The 20511-nt window shown below is 40.5% G+C and overlaps 1 protein-coding gene across 5 annotated transcripts in view; it reads left to right on the forward strand.

Annotated features, from left to right (window-relative positions):
- The first annotated feature begins 868 nt into the window (after positions 1 to 868).
- The window catches only part of EDA (ectodysplasin A), a 416255-nt gene continuing 396612 nt past the window's right edge, over positions 869 to 20511 (forward strand). For all 5 annotated transcript variants that reach the window (XR_006213420.1, XM_042974367.1, XM_042974368.1 and 2 more), the window contains exon 1: positions 869 to 1427. Coding sequence is in view for 4 of the 5 variants with exons in the window: in XM_042974367.1 (XP_042830301.1) it covers positions 1038 to 1427 (390 nt within the window). In the remaining variant the exon portion in view is untranslated. The remainder of the gene's footprint in view (positions 1428 to 20511) is intronic.

The raw sequence follows: 20511 nt of genomic DNA on the forward strand, positions 1-20511 counted from the left end.
CTCCATTGGCTGTGGATTATCTCATGCAGTACTTTCTACATTGTAAAGGGACCAATACATATTTGTTGAATTAATTAATGTGTCAAGAAATCTTAGGGGACTGTTTGAACCTGCGTGGGACAAAGTCATTTCAGTTCCACCTGGCACAGGTAGACTTCTTGGACACTTAGAAAGAGGCCCCAGGCTCACTCTAGGAGTGGGGCTGCCTTAGTCCCACCCCAACCTCATTCCTTTTGGCTCCCAGGCTCCTGGGTCTCCTTTTCTTTTGGCGCGCCACCGGATTGCAAACACAGCAGGCATGGTTTCATTCCAAACCCAGAACTGTTTTAATTAGTTAAACGTCTGTTAAACGCTTTGAAGATTGAAAGCAACAGATAAGTGCTGGATGATGTTATTAACAACTGCAGTTAATTGCAAACATTTCTATTAATTCTAGTTTCTGCCTCCTTTTCTTTGCTGTACTTTCTTTCCAAGGTGCCCCAATTCTTCTCAGCCTCCCCCTCTTTCCTTTCTCCTGCCCACCCTCCCCCCACCCATACAGGCGCTGTAGGGTTAAATTGGGGCGGAGTCCAGGGATGAACGACAGCGTTGGTCACCAACTGAAACAGGCGCAAGCGGGAAGAGCTGGGTGGGGCCGTCCGGCTGAGGCGAACCCACACGCCCCCAGGCCCCGCCCCGTGGCTGGAGGCCCTGGGTGGAATGGCAGGGGGCGGGGCGCCAAGGCTTGGCGGGTCGGTGGTTGGGCGTGTGGGCAGCCGCTTGGGAGATGGGGCGGGGTTGGCCTCGGCCTCCTCCCTCATTCTCCCCGCGGGCCGAGCCGCCCCTCTCCCGCCCCTCCTCCTCCCTTTCCCACCCCTCGGAGTGGAGCTGCACATGCGGCAGCTCCCAGCTCGGTCCCGCCCAGCCTCCGTTGCACTGGAACGGGTCCCTACAGCCTCCAGCCGATGGCAGGGCGGTAGCCGCCTGTCAGGGGTCCTGAACGGCTGAGGAAGACGCCGCGGCTCCTGGGCCTCAGAGAGTGGGTGTCTCCGGAGGCCATGGGCTACCCCGAGGTAGAGCGCAGGGAACCTCTGCCCATGGCAGCGCCGCGGGAACGGGGAAGCCAGGGCTGCGGCTGTCGCGGGGCCCCTGCCCGGGCGGGCGAAGGGAACAGCTGCCGGCTCTTCCTGGGTTTCTTTGGCCTCTCGCTGGCCCTCCACCTGCTGACATTGTGCTGCTACCTGGAGTTGCGCTCCGAGTTGCGGCGGGAACGGGGAGCCGAGTCCCGCCTTGGCTCCGGCACCCCTGGTACCTCTGGCACCCTGAGCAGCCCCAGTGGCCTCGACCCTGATGGTCCCATCACCCGCCACTTCAGGCAGCCACCACCACAGCAGCCTCTGGAACCGGGCGAAACCACACTCCCCCCACACTCCCAGGACGAGCACCAGGTGAGTCACCTAGTAGGGGCGGCGGCGGCGGAGGCCCCCTCCCCTTGTGCTCAGGGCGGGGGCCCTCCTCCACAGGGCCCTGAGGAGGACTCTGCCACCTCCAGCCAAGTTGTAGGGCCGGACTGGGGAGGGGGCAGGCGAGCAGGGGAGAGGTCGCCCCGGGGTAGGCTGTCCTGGGTCCGGGTCTAGCTCACCCAGACTCTTAGGACCCCTGGACTTGGGAGCCCTGGCTGGCGCCCGCCGCCCCCAGCCATGGGCTGCCGCGGGGAAAGTTGGCGGCTCTCCCGGCCGCGGAGGTGCGGGCGCTGCCCCTCTGGCGGACTAACGGCCCCTCTGCTCCTGGTGAGATTTTCTGCCCGCGGTGCTTGTTTTTTCGTGTCCAGAGCTGATGCCAGCACTAGCAGGCTCTCCTTTGGAGTTGGAGCTGTAAACAGCTGTAATAACTGCTCCACAGTTGAAATAACTTTTAATCGCATTTTCAGTGCGGGTCCTTGTGCGCTGACCAGAACTTGGGCTTGTTCACACTTACCTGCAATTTGAGACTGATTGTCCTCCGTGTTCTAGTGAGGATCAGCGCCCCTGTGGAATTCTGGTAGAACTATGCCATCTTGCTAGACAACTTCTGAACAGCAATTTTAAAAATCTATGGAAATAAAACTCACCCTTTGCATGCCGGTTCTGACTTTTTGGGGGGTTAGGTAGGGTGAGTGTGAAGGCTGTTAACCACTGCTAGTTTGAGAACAGGAGTCTATTGATTGGAATAATTACTCAGGAGTAATCTTTCAAGACCAGTTACTGTTTTGTTTGTTTTGCAATCTTTATGGTGTTTGCGCCCTTGTTAGCTAACTATTAGCTTTGGTGTTTGTCTTCTACATTTTCAGCTCTTAATGCAAGTAAATGTAGTGCATTTAAAATAAGTTTTCTCCTCACTGCCATATTTTGTCATGTGAAATTTAAAAGAAGTAAGGATCCAAGAATCCTTTTGAGGTGGTTAGAGAATAACAGTGAATTTATTTTGGGACAGAGGGCAAGTTGTGCAAATGAGTTTCTTGAAGTGAGGGACCCAGGGTTTCTATATTTACTACCACATCATTGTCATACTCTGTAAACATTATTTGTGCTATTATTTGTGGTATTTTGACCATGCATCCAAAGCTGGCATCACATTCATGATAAAACTGTAATGTTAGGATGGGCCATATATTCTACATTGTGTATTATAAAGTTACCCTGAACCTAAAAATGTCTTGCTAGCACACTCCAACTTATATAACAGTTTATCAAAGAAGAGAATCAATAGACATGTTTCTCATACTTGAAACTTTAAACACTGTAGCTAAATGATAATTAACTAGGATTCTGGCTTCCTTTATCCATCCCCCGCCCCCACAGCGCCCAGTGGAAATACTTAGCAGCTGAACATTGATATTCTGTGAAAAGATAAAGGAATTGAACTTCCTTTCCTTAGTCAAATGGTAGCCAAAGCCTTTTAGTATTTAGGATGGACAGACCTATGTTTATATATTGAGGATTAGCAGGACAGCTGTGCTCTAGGGCTTCTGTGATAGTGTGGGACTCTTACAGATCTATAATGGCATTTAGTCACCTTGTCCTTCACATGGCACTTCAAATAGTTCTGTCTAGGTTTAAATACAGATCCCTATTTTCTGTCCTTTATTTCTGTTTTAATCTTTTTTGAGCAGTAGCAACAAGCATACTGGCTCTTTACATTTGCTGGCATCAATTGGAGTCAGAGATTTGTAGAATTGTGAGGGGCTATATAAGTCCATTTTGTTTGATCCCCTTGAATAGCACATACGCCCTGCAGGGGGTGGGAGGCAGTGATTTGTCCAAGGTCATACAACTCTGGTCACTGGTAAAAGGGAGGTTGGTTTCTTGACTCCCAGTACAGTGCCTGTTCCCCTGTAGCATATAATTCCTGGAGCCTTTTTGAGGAAAGCGGGGTGGAGCTCCATAGTACCATTCTTGCCATGTACAGAGCTCAGATTTATATCATTTTCTTTTACTCCACCTATATTTTGGTCAAACTAAATTTAACATGTATTCCTTACTCTTCTTAAACTTTACTTTCAGGAGAATTGAAGTATAATTTAAAGAAATTTTAGCCCAGATTCAAATTATGTTTCTTTTGAGGATGTTAGTTTTAGTATACCCACCTCTCCCCCCCAAAAAGGCAAAAAGTTGATTGGCTATTAGAGTTAAACTGATACTGCTACATCTTGGGTAAAATTGCTAGTACCCTGGTGCACCCTCTGCTGGCTTTGCAGGGACATTTAATTGCAATATCTGCTGACAGTCAAGATTCTAAGTTGTGCTGACATTCTGATTCATAAACAAGGAAGTAAACAGCCTTGTGGGATTTGGCCACGTAGGTCATATTTTTATATTTTAGTTTTTCAACACAAACAGCTGCTCTTACAGAAACTCTTACATGGAGAGGAAGAAAGATAAAAATATACACCCTTTAATGGGCAGAACGTTCAGGTTTCTCACCAGCTTATTTGCAAGGAGTAAAGACAAACTGATGAGAATAAATTACAGAAAGACCAAGTGGGCAAAACAGAGGCACTTCATTGTATAAGGTCATGCACACCTATTCATCTTTATGAGATGATAGGCTCAGTTATGACTCAAGAAAGGGATCTAGAGATCACTGAGGAGGTTTGCTTGTATCCCTCAATTTAAAAACTTTTAAAACAAGAGGGGCACCTGGGTGGCTCAGTCGGTTAAGCCTCTGACTCTTGATTTTGGCTCAGGTCATGATCTCACGGGTTCGTGGGATAGAGCCCGGCATTGCGCTCTGTGCTGACAGTGCAGAGCCTGCTTGGGATTCTCTTTGTCTTTCCCTCTGCTCCTCTCCCCTGCTCATTCTCTCTCAAAAATAAATAAATAAACATTAAAAAAAACTTTTAAAACAAGATACAGAAGGAAATTAGGGCAGTTGGGATACATAACAGAGAGATCAGCAAAATTCTCCAACGGAATTGTTAGAAAAGCCTCCCCAGTGGAGACGTTGCTAATGATAAAAAGTGAGAGGGTCGCTTCAGACCTTTTAGAATCATAACTCTCTCCTTTAGCTGGAGTAGTCAAGGAATACCTGTAGATTTATCTGGCTACTCACAGGAGATGATATGAAGATCTAGGTACATCTCATTTTCTGAGTTAGACAGTACACAATATGATTGTTAGAGTAAAATAAAAATAAAAATAAAAATCATTATTGATCATTTTGTGAAGAAGTTGCCCCAGTTGTGATTGTGGTCCCCAAAGTGAGTAATATGGTGGGCAGCATCAGTAAGGGTGTTGAAAATAATGACAAAACAAAACCATTATCTTTTCTATGTAAAAGAACAAAAAGTGGATTTGGATCCATAATCATATAGGAAATTCTGACGGTCACTTCTCAAGAAAAACCTAACAGCTGATAAAAGTCTCCAGAAACCCAATCTCACAGTCCATGAGCTCAAGTCCCACGTCAGGCTCTGTGCTGACATCTCAGAGCCTGGAGCCTGCTTTGAATTCTGTGTCTCCCTCTCTCTCTGCCCCTCCCCTGCTCACCCTCTGTCTCTCTTTGTCTCTCTCTCTCTCAAAAAATAAACATTAAAAAAATTTTAAATTATAGCCATTCTGGCAGATGGGTTTGTAATACTATCTCATTGTAATTTTAATTGACATTTCTCAGAAGACTAATGAAGTTGTACTCTTTTTCAAAGGTTTATTATCTATTTGGATAACTTCTTCTGTGAAGTGTCTCTACAAGTATTTTGTGCATTTTTAAAAATCAGGTTGTTTGTCCTTTTCCTATAGATTTGTAGGAATTCTTTATATACTCTGGCTATGGACCGTTTTTGCACCTTTTATATTGCAAACCCTTCCCACATCTCTTCAGTATTCTTTGAGGAACAGACGTTTTAAATTTTCATGTGTCTAGTTTTTCAGTATTTTCTTTTATGATTAATGTTTTTTGTGTTTCATTTAAATAGTATTTTCCTACCTTGAGATCATGTAGGTATTTTTTTCATGTTATCTTCTAGGTGCTTTATGTATTTTGCCATTCACATTTAGATCTACAGTCCATCTGGAATTGATTTATGTGTATGATGAGATATAGGGGCCAAGCTTTATCTTTTCAACTGACCCAGGCCATTTATTTATAAGGAATGTCTTTTTCTTTGCTTGTTTACAGTATCACCTTTGTCGTAAATTGTCTGCATATGTGTGAGAATTGTTTCTGAACTGTTCTGTTCTGTTAGTCTATTTGTCATTGTAACAATACTATAGTCTTAATTACTGGACTTTATAATAAGCTCTTGATATCTGGTAAAGCAAGTCCTTCCACCTTGTTCCTCTTCTTTAAAAATATCTTGGATGTTCTTGGCCCTTGGCATTTTTCTATATATTTTAGAACCAGCTCATCATATTCCACAAAAAGAGAATAATTTTAAAGGGGATGATGTCAGCAAGATGGTAGATTAGGAAGTCCTGAGCCGTTCTCCCTGCCAACACACTAATTTAGTAATGATTCAAGAAAAAATTCCCTTTGTGAGAAATTCAGGGACTAATTGAAAGGCTCCTATATTTGGGGTGAACATGAAACTAGATTCCCTGAAGCCAACAGGGAGATTTGGGACACCCTCTTGCCAGAGTATCTGCCACCAGCTCAATACCATATGATAAGGAAGAAACCCCCTAGCTTCAGCATCTCCCAGTGGAGGGAAGAGGTTGGTTCACTTGTCCAGCACTCCCAAGTTTTCTGAGGACTGGCTTCTGTCTTGCCAATCTTGAAACTCTGAGGGGCGTGCCTCAGAGAAAACAGACAGTGTCATGGGCTGGTAGATATCATGGATCATCCCTCCTGCTGAGCACAGAGCAAGAAGACAAAAAATCCCAGCTCTCAATATTTCCCTGGGGAAGAAAGTTTATTTTTGCATCTGGTGCTCCAACTTCTCCAGGGTTTCCCAAAGAACTGGCATCTGACTTGTCAGTCTAGGAGCTTAGGGTTCTGGCACAGTCTAGTCTCCTGGAGGAGAACAGAAATGATGGCTAGGACTGATAGATACCATAGATCCTCCCACCCTGCTCAGCACAGAGTGGGTAGATGAAACATGTCAACTTTCACCTTACTCCTGGGGGTGGAAGAGTTGATATGGGATTCAGTGCCAGAACTTCTCCAGGGCTGCCCAAAGAACTGGCATCTGTCTTGCCAGTCTTGGATCTCTGATGGATCTGGCTTTGTCTAGCTATCTGAGGGAGAATGGAGATGGCACTTTGGACTGGCAAATGCATTCTGTACAGAGTAAATAGACAAAGACACAGCTGCTTGCTTCTCTTTAAGGAGGGAAAGAATTGATAGAAGCCCCCGAATCTCTGATTGGGCTGCTTGGTGAAGGTCTTCTGTACAAGACCAGTCCATGGAGATTGGGAGAGATGATTGCTTTCTGTAATATTTTGACACCAACACAGAGAGTCAATGAAAATGAAAAATTGGCAAAGATGTTCCACACAAAGGAATATATGTTCAGATACTGACCCTAATGAAACAGTTATGAGATTTACTTGACAAAGAATTCAAAATAACGCTTATAAAGATGTTCACTAAGATCAAGAGAACAGTGCATAAAATGAAAATTCTAACAAAGAGATAGAAAATATTAAAAAGAACCAAACAAAAGTCATGGAGCTAAAGAACCAAATAATTAAACTGAAAAATTCATGAGCAGGATTCAACAGCAGATTAGATAAAGCAGAATAAAGGATCAGTGAAATAAGATTGGTCTTTGGAAATAATTCAGTCCATGGAACAAAAAGAAAAAAAAAGAAAAGAAAAATACTGAAAAAGCATATGGGACTTAAGTGATACCATCAAGTAGACCATTATTGGCATTAGGGGAGTCCCAAAAGGCGTAGAGAGAGAGAAAAGACCAAAAGCTTAGTCAAAGGAATAATGGCTGAAAACTTTCCAAATGTGGAGAAGGAAATGGATGACCAAATTCAAGAAGCCCAAAGAATACTAAGTAAATAAACCCAGAAAATCCACACCAAGGCACATTATAGTCAAATTGTCAAAAGTCAAAAACAAAATTTTGAAAGCCTCAAAAGAAAACCAACTTACCATGTACAAAGGAACTCCCCTTAAGAACATCAGCAAACTTTTCAGCAGAAATTTTGCAGACCACAAGGGAGTGGGATAATATATTCAAAGTGCTGAAGAGCAGAAAACTGCCAACTAAGAATACAATACCTGTCAAAACTTTTCTTAAAAAATAAGAACAGATACAGACATTCTTAGACAAACAAAAGCTGAGGAAATTCATCATCACTAGCTAGACCTGACTTACATGAAATGCTACAGGGAGTTGTATTAACTTGAAATGAAAGGACACCAAAGAGCTATGTGATAGCATGAGAAAGTATGAAACTTATTGGTGAAAGTAAATATATAGATCCATACAGAATACTGTATTACTGAATGGAAGAGGATAAATTACTTTTATTTCTAGTATAAAAGTTAAATGGTAGAAGTATTGAAAATAACTCTAAAATATGTTAAAAGATACACAATATGAATAGATGTAGAATGTGACAAAAATAATAAATTATGTATGTGAAATAAGTTTGAGTGTAGAGTTTTTATATGCAATTGAACTTAAGTTATCAGGCTAAAATAGACTTAATATTTTATGTAAGCCCCAAGGTAACCATGAAAAAATACCTATAGAAGTTACACACACACAAAAGAAATAAATCAAAGAATATCAATACAAAAAACAATAAAATACAAAGGAAGAGAGCAAAAGGGGAAATAAAAGAATCTCAAGACTAACAAATAACAACTAACAAAATAGCAATGGTAAATCCTTCACTATCAAAAATTACTTCAAATGTAAATAGGCAAAAATCTCTTCCAATCGAAGTCGTATAGTGGCTCAATGGATAAAAGCAAGACCCAATCATGCTTTCCACCAGAAACTCTCTTTAGGTTCAAGGACACAGATATAGACTAAACATAAAATAATAGAAAAATCATATGGTATTTGTCTTTCTCTGACTTATTTCACTTAGTGTGATACTCTTTAGCTCCATCCTTGTCATTGCAAATGATTTCACTTGTGTGTGGAATTTAAGAAACAAATGAACAGAGAAAAAAAGATAAAGCAAAAACAGACTCTTTCTTTAAATCTTTATTTATTTTGAGAGACAAGGAGAGGGAGAGAGAGAGAATGAGAATGCATATGTGCAAATGGGGGAGGGGGGGAGAAAGAGGGAGGAGAAGAATCCCAAGCTGGCTCTGGGCTGTAAGCGCAGAACCTGACATGGGGGTTGATCCTACAAACTGTGAGATCATGACCTGAGCCTAAATCAAGAGTCGGTGCTTAACCAACTGAGCCACCCAGACATCCCAAGACATTACCAGAAGGGAGATGCGGGGGGAGGGGGGGGTAGATGAGTAAATTAAGTGAAGGAGATCAATAATACACTTATGGTAAGTATAAAATTTTTGAATCACTATGTTGTACACCTGAAACTTAAATAACATTGTATGTTAACTATACTGGAATTAAAATTTTTAAAAAGTAGGATAATTGGCCTAAACACAGGTATATAGGCCAGTTGAACAGAATAGAGATCCTAGAAATAAATCCATGTATATATAGTCAAGTAATCTTTGGGAAGGGTGCCATGAATACACCATGGGGAAAGGATAGTCTCTTCAACAAATAGTGTTGGGAAAACTGGATATTCAGAATATTTTATAGTTCTGTGTAGAACTCTTATACCCCTATCATTAGATTTATTGTAAGGTATTTGATATTTTTTGAAGCTATTTTAAACGATATCTGCAGTTAATGCCATGATCTGTCACCAAAGTCCCCATTCAGAAATGGAAGACTTATTCCTCAACTGCTGAGAGTGCTGCTAGAAGACAGATCTCAACTGACAGGCCCTTTTTGAATTTGTCCTGGTTGAAGAAAACTGTCTCACCCATAGAGATGCCTCCTTTCAGGGTATCCCATATCCAGTTACTGATCAGTTAGGAGGTGGAAAGGCTTGCCCCTTCCCACTAAATCCAGAATACTTTGAAGGACTGTATTAGCTCCAGAGCTCCCTATGGTTTTGGCTAGAGCCTTTTGGGGATTTCTTTTTTCCTTTCTCTTGCCCATATGTTGAACCCTGCAAAAATTAGGAATTAAAAGTCCTGTGTAGTAATCTATGTCTTCCAGTCTGCTTCACAGGAAAAACAACCTGGGACCACATTATCTTAAAATCTCATTTTTAAATTGCTTCTGGCTGATGCTCAGAAACATATTTTTATATATTGTTTGGTGTCCAACATCTTGCTGAACGCATTTATTAATCCTAATAAATTTTCTGTGGATTCTTTTGGATATTCTACATACACTATCAAATTTTATGACAAAAGACAGGTTTCATTTTTTTATTGTTTCTTTTCCAATATTTGTACTTTAAATTTTTTTCTTTATTGTACTAGCTTAAGCCTTCAGAACAATGTCAAATAGAATTAGTGATTGTAGGCATCCTTACCCTATTCCCAATCTCAGAGGGAAAAGCTTTTAACATCTTTAGGTATGATGATTATTGTAGTTCTTTTTCTAAAGATAGCCTTTATAAATTTAAAGTTCTGTTTTAGTCCTGGTTTACTAAGATTTTTTAAAATCATAAATGGATATATCATTATATCAATGGCTTTCCTGCATCTATTGAGATAATCATATGATTTTTTTCCTTTATTCAGTTAATGTAGTATTAAACTAACCTTCCACTTGTGGAATAAACACTTTGTCACAATGATTATTCATTTTATATATTGCTAGATTTGGTTTGTTAATATATCACTGAGGGTCTTTCCCTCTATATACATGAGTGAGATTAGCATGTAATTTTCCTTTTGTATCAGGTTTGGATAAAGTTATAATGTTCTTATAAAATTAGTTGGAAGTGGGGCCCCTGAGTGACTCAGTTGGTTAGGCATCCCACTTGAGCTTAGGTTGTGATCTCACCATTCCTGAGTTTGAGCCCTGTGTTCAGGCTCTGTGCTGATAGCTCAGAGCCTGGAGCCTGTTTCAGATTCTGTGTCTCCCCCCCCCCTTCTCTTTCTCTCTCTCTTCCCCTCCCCCACACATGTTCTGTCTCTCTCAAAAATAGATAAACATTAAAAAAATTTTTTTAAATTATTTGGAAGTGTTTTTTAAATTTTTTGTCTGTAAGAGTTTATGTAATATTAGTAATATTTCTTCCTTAAATGTTTGGTAAATTGGTGAAACATTTGGGCCTGGAATTTTGGGAGGGAGAAGAGGGGATATTTTATTTGTTTATTATTATTTTTTTTTAAATTTTTTTTAACGTTTTATTTATTTTTCAGACAGAGAGAGACACAGCATGAATGGGGGAGGGGCAGAGAGAGAGGGAAACACAGAATCGGAAGCAGGCTCCAGGCTCTGAGCCATCAGCCCAGAGCCCGACGCGGGGCTCGAACCCGCGGACCGCGAGATCGTGACCTGAGCCGAAGTCGGACGCTTAACCGACTGAGCCACCCAGGCGCCCCTATTATTATTTTTTAATGTTTATTCATTTTTTTGAGAGAGACAGATATGAGCTGGGGAGGGTCAGAGAGAAGAAGACACAGAATCCTAAGGAGGCTCTAGGCTCTGAGCTGTCAGCACACGCCTCCCCCCCCCAACTCATGAACAGTGAGGTCATGACCTGAGCTGAACCTGACGCTCAACCGACTGAGCCACCCAGGCACCCCAAAAGAGGGGAGATTTTAAACTGTAGATTTGATAACTCAATAGGTATAAGGTTTACAGATATCTTCTTTTTACTTGTGTCAGTTTAAATAAGTTTTTAAAAATGTTTATTTTGAGAGAGACAGAAAATGAATGAGTGGGGGAGGGCCAGAGAGAGAGAGAGAGAGAGAGAGAGAGAGAGAGAACCCCAAGCAGGGTCTGTTCTGTCAGTGCAGAGCCGTACGTGGGGCTTGATCTTATAAACCGTGAAATCATGACCTGAGCAAAAATCAAGAACAGGACACTTAACCAACTGAGCCACCCAGGTGTCCCTAGTAATTTTTATGTTCTAAGAATTTGTTTACTTCAGTAAAAAATTTAAATTTATTCACATGAAGAATTTTGTAATATCCTCACCATCTGTTGTTTAATTGTGGTAAAATACATAACATAAAATTTATTATAACCATTTTCAACTGTGTAGGTCAGTGGCATGAAGTCCATTCACAACATTGTGTACCCATTACCACTATTTTCGGAACTCTTTCATCCTCCCAAACAGGAACTCTGTGCCCATTAAATAATAATTCCCTATTCCCTTTTCCCCAGCCCCTGGTAACCTTTATTCTACTTTTTTCCTTTTGAATTTACCTATTCTAGGTACCTCATATAAGCAAAATCATACAGTATTTATTTTATTTTGGTCTTATTTCACTTCACATAAGGTTTTCAGGATTATTTTGATGTTGTCACATAATATCAGAATTGTACTCTTTTTATGGATGAATAATATTTGTGTGTGTGTGTGTACCATATTTTATCAATTCATTTGTGATGGACACTGGGTTATTTGTACTTTTTGGCTAGTGTGAATAATGTTGCTTTGAATATTGATGTACAAGTATCTGTTGTAGTCTCTGCTTTTAATTCTTTTGTGTGGAATTGCTGGATTATATGGTAGTTCTGTTGAATTAAGAACTGCTAAATTGTTTCCCACAGTGACTGCATCATTTTATATTACTGGTAATGCACAAGAATTCCAATTTCTTTACATTCTCACTAACACTTATTTTCTATTTTTTAAAATATAATTATCCTAATGTGTAAGAAATCTTTCCTTCTTGTGGTTATTATTGCCTCTTTTAAAAACTTTGTTTTAAATTAATGTTTAAAAAAAATTTTTTTAAGGGCGCCTGGGTGGCTCAGTCATTAAGCATCTGACTTTGGCTTAGGTCATGATCTCACGGTTTGCGAGTTCCAGTTTCACATCGGGTGAGTTCTAGCCCCGGTTCGGGTGAACCCGCTTTCTCTCTCTCTCTCTGTCTCTCTCTCTGTCTCTCTCTCTGTCTCTCTCTCTGTCTCTCTCTCTCTCTCTCTCTCTCTGTCTCTCTGTCCTTTGCTCACCTGCACCCTCTCCATATCTCTCTCTCTCAAAAAAATAAATAAAATAATAAAAAATACAACCTTTTTAAAAGCTTTCATTTAAATTCCATTAGTTAACACAGTGTAATATTAGATTCAGGTGTAGAATTTAGTGATTCAACACTTACATACAACACCTAGTGCTCATCACAAGTGCACTCATTAATCCCCATCACCTGTTTAACCCATTCCCCCCCCCACCTCCCTTCCAGCAACCCTCAGTTCTCTATAGTTAAGGGTCTGTTTCTTGGTTTTCCGTTTCCCCCCCATGTTCGTTTATTTTGTTTCTTAAATTCCACATGTGAGTGAAATCATATGGTGTTTGTCTTCCTTTGACTGACTTAATTTCACTTACCATAATACTCTCTAGCTCCATCCACATCATTGCAAATAGCAAGATTTCATTTTTTAAATTTATGACTAATATTCCATTGTGTGTGTGTGTGCGTGTATGTATATATATATATATATATATATATATATATATATATATATATACACACACCACCTCTTCTTTGTCCATTTATTAGTCAATGGACATTTGGGCACTTTCCATAATTTGGCTATAGTTGATAATGGTGCTATAAATGTCGGGGTGCATGTATCCCTTCAAATCAGTATTTTTGTATTTTTTAAAGTTTATTTATTTTGAGAGAGAGAGAGAGTGCATGAGTTGGGGAGGGGCAGAGAGAGGGGGGCAGATAGAATCCCAAGCAGGCTCCATGCTGTCAGCACAGAGCCTAATGCAGGGCTCAATCCCACAACCCTGGGATCATGACCTGAGCCGAAATCAAGAGTTGGATGCTTAACCAACTGAGCCACCCAGGTGCCCCAGTATTTTTGTATTCTTTGGGTAAATACTTACTATTGCTGGATCATAGGATAGTTCTATTTTAACTTTTGAGGAACCTCCATACTGTTTTCCACAGTGGCTATACCAGTTTGCATATCCACCAACAGTGTGAGAGTGTTCCTTTTTCTCCACATCCTCACCAACACCTGTTGTTTCCTGTGTTAATTTTAGCCATTCTGCCAGATGTGAGGTGATAATCTTATTATAGTTTTGATTTGTGTTTTTCTGATGATGTATAAATTGATTGAATAAATGTATAAATGGAATCATACAGTATATATTTGAGATTGCCTTTTTTTCACTTAGTATAATGCCCTTGAGATTCACAATAGTTGTTATGTGTATTAGCAGTTTGTGTACTATAATGTGTTTAAATCATTGAATTCTAATCTGTATGATCTGTAGTTTTTCCCCTTTTCATTTCAGTTTTATTAGCATGCAGTTTTCTTGGTGGTTTTACCAGAGATTTGTCAATTTTATTAGTTGATCTACACTATGGAGTGTTTTCTATTTCATTAATTTCTGCTAATATCTTTTAAATTTTCATATTTCTACTTTTGTTGGCTTTAATTTGGTGATTTAAAAAAACATCTGGGGGCACCTGGGTGGCTCAGTCAGTTAAGCCTCCAGCTCTTGCTTTCAGCACAGGTCATGATTTCATAGTTCGTGAGTTCAAGCCCTGCATTGGGCTCTGTGCTGACAGTGCGAAGCCTGCCTGGGATATTCTCTCTGTCTCTCTCTGTCTCTCTGTCTCTCCCCCTCTCCCCCTCTCCCCTTCCCCTGCTTGCTCTGTCTTGAAATAAATAAGTAAACTTAAAACAATTTTTAAAAATATATCTACTTTCTGCTTTTTTTGAGAGTGAGCGCATGCACCCATGCAAGCTCAAGAGTGAGGGAGGGGCAGAGCTAGAGGGAGACAGAGAGTCTTCAACAGACTCCACCCAGCTTGAAGCCCCAGGCAGGGCTTGATTTCACTACCAGAGATCATGACCTGAGCCGGAATCAAGAGTTCGATGCCTAACTGACTGAACCACCCAGGCACACCCTAAAAATATCTAGTTTCTTGAGAAGATGCTTAAATCATTCTTTTTTAAAATGTGCATTTTAGGGGCACCTGGGTGTCTCAGTCAATTGATTGACTTCCACTCTGGTCATGATCTGCCCTTCATGAGTTTGAGCCATGCATAGGGCTCTGTGCTAACAGCTGAGAGCCTGGAGCCTGCTTTAGATTCTGTCTCCCCCTCTCTGTCTCTCCCCTGCTGGCGCTCTGTCTCTCAAAAAAAATATATATTAATAGCATAAAATAAAATGTTCATTTTAGGGGTGCCTGGGTGGCTCAGTAGGTTGGGTGTCAGCTCATGATCTCACAGCTGATGAGTCTGAGTTCGAGTCCCACATGGGGCTTGGCTTTCTGCTGATGGCTCAGAGCCTGGAGCTCTCTTTGGATTCTGTGTTTCTCCCCCTGCCCCTACCCTGCTCATGCTGTGTCTCCTTTTTTCTATCAAAAATAAATAAACATTAAAAAATTTATTAAAATGTGCAGAGTATAAATTTCCCTCTAAGCACAGTTTTAGCATGTTACATAAGTTTTGATTTTGATATGCTATAGTTTTATCATTCAATACAAATAATATTTTCTGTTTTCCATTGTGGTTTATTAGTCATTTTAAGTGTATGTATTGATTTCCAAAGATGATAATTTTCTAGTTATCTTTTTTGTTATTTATTTTTAGCTTAATTCCGCTGTGGTTAAAGAACATCTCTATGATTTAAAGTATTTGTTATTAATGGTGACTGTAGTCAGTTTTTATAGATGCTCTGTGTGTACTTGAAAGAATATGTCGGGGGGTTCCGGAAGATGGCGGCGTAGGAGGACGCGGGGCTCACAGCGCGTCCTGCCGATCACTTAGATTCCACCTACACCTGCCTAAAGAACCCAGAAAACCGCCAGAGGATTAGCAGAAGGGAGTCTCCGGAGTCAAGCGCAGACTAGAGGCCCACGGAAGAGGCACAGGGGAAGTGCACTGCAGGTCCTCACCACGCAAGGGACTCTCCAAAATGACCAAACGGAAGAATTCCCCTCAGAAGAATCTCCAGGAAATAACAACAGCTAATGAACTGATCAAAAAGGATTTAAATAATATAACAGAAAGTGAATTTAGAATAATAGTCATAAAATTAATCGCTGGGCTTGAAAACAGTATACAGGACAGCAGAGAATCTCTTGCCACAAAGATCGAGGGACTAAGGAACAGTCACGAGGAGTTGAAAAACGCTTTAAACAAAATGCAAAACAAAATGGAAACCACGACGGCTCGGCTTGAAGAGGCAGAGGAGAGAATAGGTGAACTAGAAGATAAAGTTATGGAGAAAGAGGAAGCTGAAAGAAAGAGAGATAAAAAAATCCAGGAGTATGAGGGGAAAATTAGAGAACTAAGTGATACACTAAAAAAAAAAATAATATACGCATAATTGGTATCCCAGAGGAGGAAGAGAGAGGGAAAGGTGCTGAAGGGGTACTTGAACAAATTATAGCTGAGAACTTCCCTGAACTGGGGAAGGAAAAAGGCATTGAAATCCAAGAGGCACAGAGAACTCCCTTCAGACGTAACTTGAATCGATCTTCTGCACGACATATCATAGTGAAACTGGCAAAATACAAGGATAAAGAGAGAATTCTGAAAGCAGCAAGGGATAAACGTGCCCTCACATATAAAGGGAGACCTATAAGACTCGTGACTGATCTCCCCTTTGAAACTTGGCAGGCCAGAAAGGCTTGGCACGATATCTTCAGTGTGCTAAACAGAAAAAATCTGCAGCCGAGAATCCTTTATCCAGCAAGTCTGTCATTTAGAATAGAAGGAGAGATAAAGGTCTTCCCAAACAAACAAAAACTGAAGGAATTTGTCACCACGAAACCAGCCCTACAAGAGATCCTAAGGGGGATCCTGTGAGACAAAGTACCAGAGACATTACTACAAGCATAAAACATACAGACATCACAATGACTCTAAACCCATATCTTTCTATAATAACACTGAATGTAAATGGATTAAATGCGCCAACTAAAAGACATAGGGTATCAGAATGGATAAAAAAACAAGACCCATCTATTTGCTGTCTACAAGAGACTCATTTTAGATCTGAGGACACCTTTAGATTGAGAGTGAGGGGATGGAGAACTATTTATCATGCTCCTGGAAGCCAAAAGAAAGCTGGAGTAGCCATACTTATATCAGACAAACTAGACTTTAAATTAAAGGCTGTAACAAGAGATGAAGAAGGACATTATATAATAATCACAGGGTCTATCCACCAGGAAGAGCTAACTATTATAAATGTCTATGCGCCAAATACCCGAGCCCCCAGATATATAAAACAATTACTCATAAACATAAGCAACCTTATTGATAAGAATGTGGTCATTGCAGGGGACTTTAACACCCCACTTACAGAAATGGATAGATCATCTAGACACACAGTCAATAAAGAAACAAGGGCCCTGAATGATACATTGGATCAGATGGACTTGACAGATATATTTAGAACTCTGCACCCCAAAGCAACAGAATATACTTTCTTCTCGAGTGCACATGGAACATTCTCCAAGATAGATCATATACTGGGTCACAAAACAGCCCTTCATAAGTTTACAAGAATTGAAATTATACCATGCATACTTTCAGACCACAATGCTATGAAGCTTGAAATCAACCACAGGAAAAAGTCTGGAAAACCTCCAAAAGCATGGAGCTTAAAGAACACCCTACTAACGAATGAGTGGGTCAACCAGGCAATTAGAGAAGAAATTAAAACATAAATGGAAACAAACGAAAATGAAAATACAACAATCCAAACGCTTTGGGATGCAGCGAAGGCAGTCCTGAGAGGAAAATACATTGCAATCCAGGCCTATCTCAAGAAACAAGAAAAATCCCAAATACAAAATCTAACAGCACACCTAAAGGAAATAGAAGCAGAACAGCAAAGGCAGCCTAAACCCAGCAGAAGAAGAGAAATAATAAAGATCAGAGCAGAAATAAACAATATAGAATCTAAAAAAACGGTAGAGCAGATCAACGAAACCAAGAGTTGGGTTTTTGAAAAAATAAACAAAATTGACAAACCTCTAGCCAGGCTTCTCAAAAAGAAAAGGGAGATGACCCAAATAGATAAAATCATGAATGAAAATGGAATGATTACAACCAATCCCTCAGAGATACAAACAATTATCAGGGAATACTATGAAAAATTATATGCCAACAAATTGGACAACCTGGAAGAAATGGACAAATTTCTAAACACCCACACTCTTCCAAAACTCAATCAGGAGGAAATAGAAAGCTTGAACAGACCCATAACCAGCGAAGAAATTGAATCGGTTATCAAAAATCTCCCAACAAATAAGAGTCCAGGACCAGATGGCTTCCCAGGGGAGTTCTACCAGACGTTTAGGGCAGAGATAATACCTATCCTTCTCAAGCTATTCCAAGAAATAGAAAGGGAAGGAAAACTTCCAGACTCATTCTATGAAGCCAGTATTACTTTGATTCCTAAACCAGACAGAGACCCAGTAAAAAAAGAGAACTACAGGCCAATATCCCTGATGAATATGGATGCAAAAATTCTTAATAAGATACTAGCAAATCGAATTCAACAGCATATAAAAAGAATTATTCACCATGATCAAGTGGGATTCATTCCTGGGATGCAGGGCTGGTTCAACATTCGCAAATCGATCAACGTGATACATCACATTAACAAAAAAAAAGAGAAGAACCATATGATCCTGTCAATCGATGCAGAAAAGGCCTTTGACAAAATCCAGCACCCTTTCTTAATAAAAACCCTTGAGAAAGTCGGGATAGAAGGAACATACTTAAAGATCATAAAGGCCATTTATGAAAAGCCCACAGCTAACATCATCCTCAACGGGGAAAAACTGAGAGCTTTTTCCCTGAGATCAGGAACACGACAGGGATGCCCACTGTCACCGCTGTTGTTTAATATAGTGCTGGAAGTTCTAGCATCAGCAATCAGACAACAAAAGGAAATCAAAGGCATCAAAATTGGCAAAGATGAAGTCAAGCTTTCGCTTTTTGCAGATGACATGATATTATACATGGAAAATCTGATAGACTCCACCAAAAGTCTGCTAGAACTGATACATGAATTCAGCAAAGTTGCAGGATACAAAATCAATGTGCAGAAATCAGTTGCATTCTTATACACTAACAATGAAGCAACAGAAAGACAAATGAAGAAACTGATCCCATTCACAATTGCACCAAGAAGCATAAAATACCTAGGAATAAATCTAACCAAAGATGTAAAAGATCTGTATGCTGAAAACTATAGAAAGCTTATGCAGGTAATTGAAGAAGATATAAAGAAATGGAAAGACATTCCCTGCTCATGGATTGGAAGAATAAATATTGTCAAAATGTCAATACTACCCAAAGCTATCTACACATTCAATGCAATCCCAATCAAAATTGCACCAGCATTCTTCTCGAAACTAGAACAAGCAATCCTAAAATTCATATGGAACCACAAAAGGCCCCGAATAGCCAAAGTAATTTTGAAGAAGAAGACCAAAGCAGGAGGCATCACAATCCCAGCCTTTAGCCTCTACTACAAAGCTGTCATCATCAAGACAGCATGGTATTGGCATAAAAACAGACACATAGACCAATGGAATAGAATAGAAACCCCAGAACTAGACCCACAAACGTATGGCCAACTCATCTTTGACAAAGCAGGAAAGAACATCCAATGGAAAAAAGACAGTCTCTTTAACAAATGGTGCTGGGAGAACTGGACAGCAACATGCAGAAGGTTGAAACTAGACCACTTTCTCACACCATTCACAAAAATAAACTCAAAATGGATAAAGGACCTGAATGTGAGACAGGAAACCATCAAAACCTTAGAGGAGAAAGCAGGAAAAGACCTCTCTGACCTCAGCCGTAGCAATCTCTTACTCGGCACATCCCCAAAGGCAAGGGAATTAAAAGCAAAAGTGAATTACTGGGACCTTATGAAGATAAAAAGCTTCTGCACAGCAAAGGAAACAACCAACAAAACTAAAAGGCAACCAACGGAATGGGAAAAGATATTTGCAAATGACACATCGGACAAAGGGCTAGTATCCAAAATCTATAAAGAGCTCATCAAACTCCACACCCGAAAAACAAATAACCCAGTGAAGAAATGGGCAGAAAACATGAATAGACACTTCTCTAAAGAAGACATCCGGATGGCCAACAGGCACATGAAAAGATGTTCAACGTCGCTCCTTATCAGGGAAATACAAATCAAAACCACACTCAGATACCACCTCACGCCAGTCAGAGTGGCCAAAATGAAGAAATCAGGAGACTATAGATGCTGGAGAGGATGTGGAGAAACAGGAACCCTCTTGCACTGTTGGTGGGAATGCAAATTGTTGCAGCCGCTCTGGAAAGCAGTGTGGAGGTTCCTCAGAAAATTAAGAATAGACCTACCCTATGACCCAGCAATAGCACTGCTAGGAATTTATCCAAGGGATACAGGAGTACTGATGCATAGGGGCACTTGTACCCCAATGTTTATAGCAGCACTCTCAACAATAGCCAAATTATGGAAAGAGCCTAAATGTCCATCAACTGATGAATGGATAAAGAAATTGTGGTTTATATACGCAATGGAATACTACGTGGCAATGAGAAAAAATGAAATATGGCCTTTTGTAGCAACATGGATGGAACTGGAGAGTGTGATGCTAAGTGAAATAAGCCATACAGAGAAAGACAGATACCATATGGTTTCACTCTTATGTGGATCCTGAGAAACATAACAGAAACCCATGGGGGAGGGAAAGAAAAAAAAAAAAAAAAAAGAGGTTAGAGTGGGAGAGAGCCAAAGCATAAGAGACTGTTAAAAACTGAGAACAAACTGAGGGTTGATGGGGGGTGGGAGGGAGGGCAGGGTGGGTGATGGGTATTGAGGAGGGCACCTTTTGGGATGAGCACTGGGTGTTGTATGGAAACCAATTTGACAG

Source organism: Panthera tigris, chromosome X (assembly GCF_018350195.1).
Source record: "Panthera tigris isolate Pti1 chromosome X, P.tigris_Pti1_mat1.1, whole genome shotgun sequence".
Lineage (NCBI taxonomy): Eukaryota > Metazoa > Chordata > Mammalia > Carnivora > Felidae > Panthera > Panthera tigris.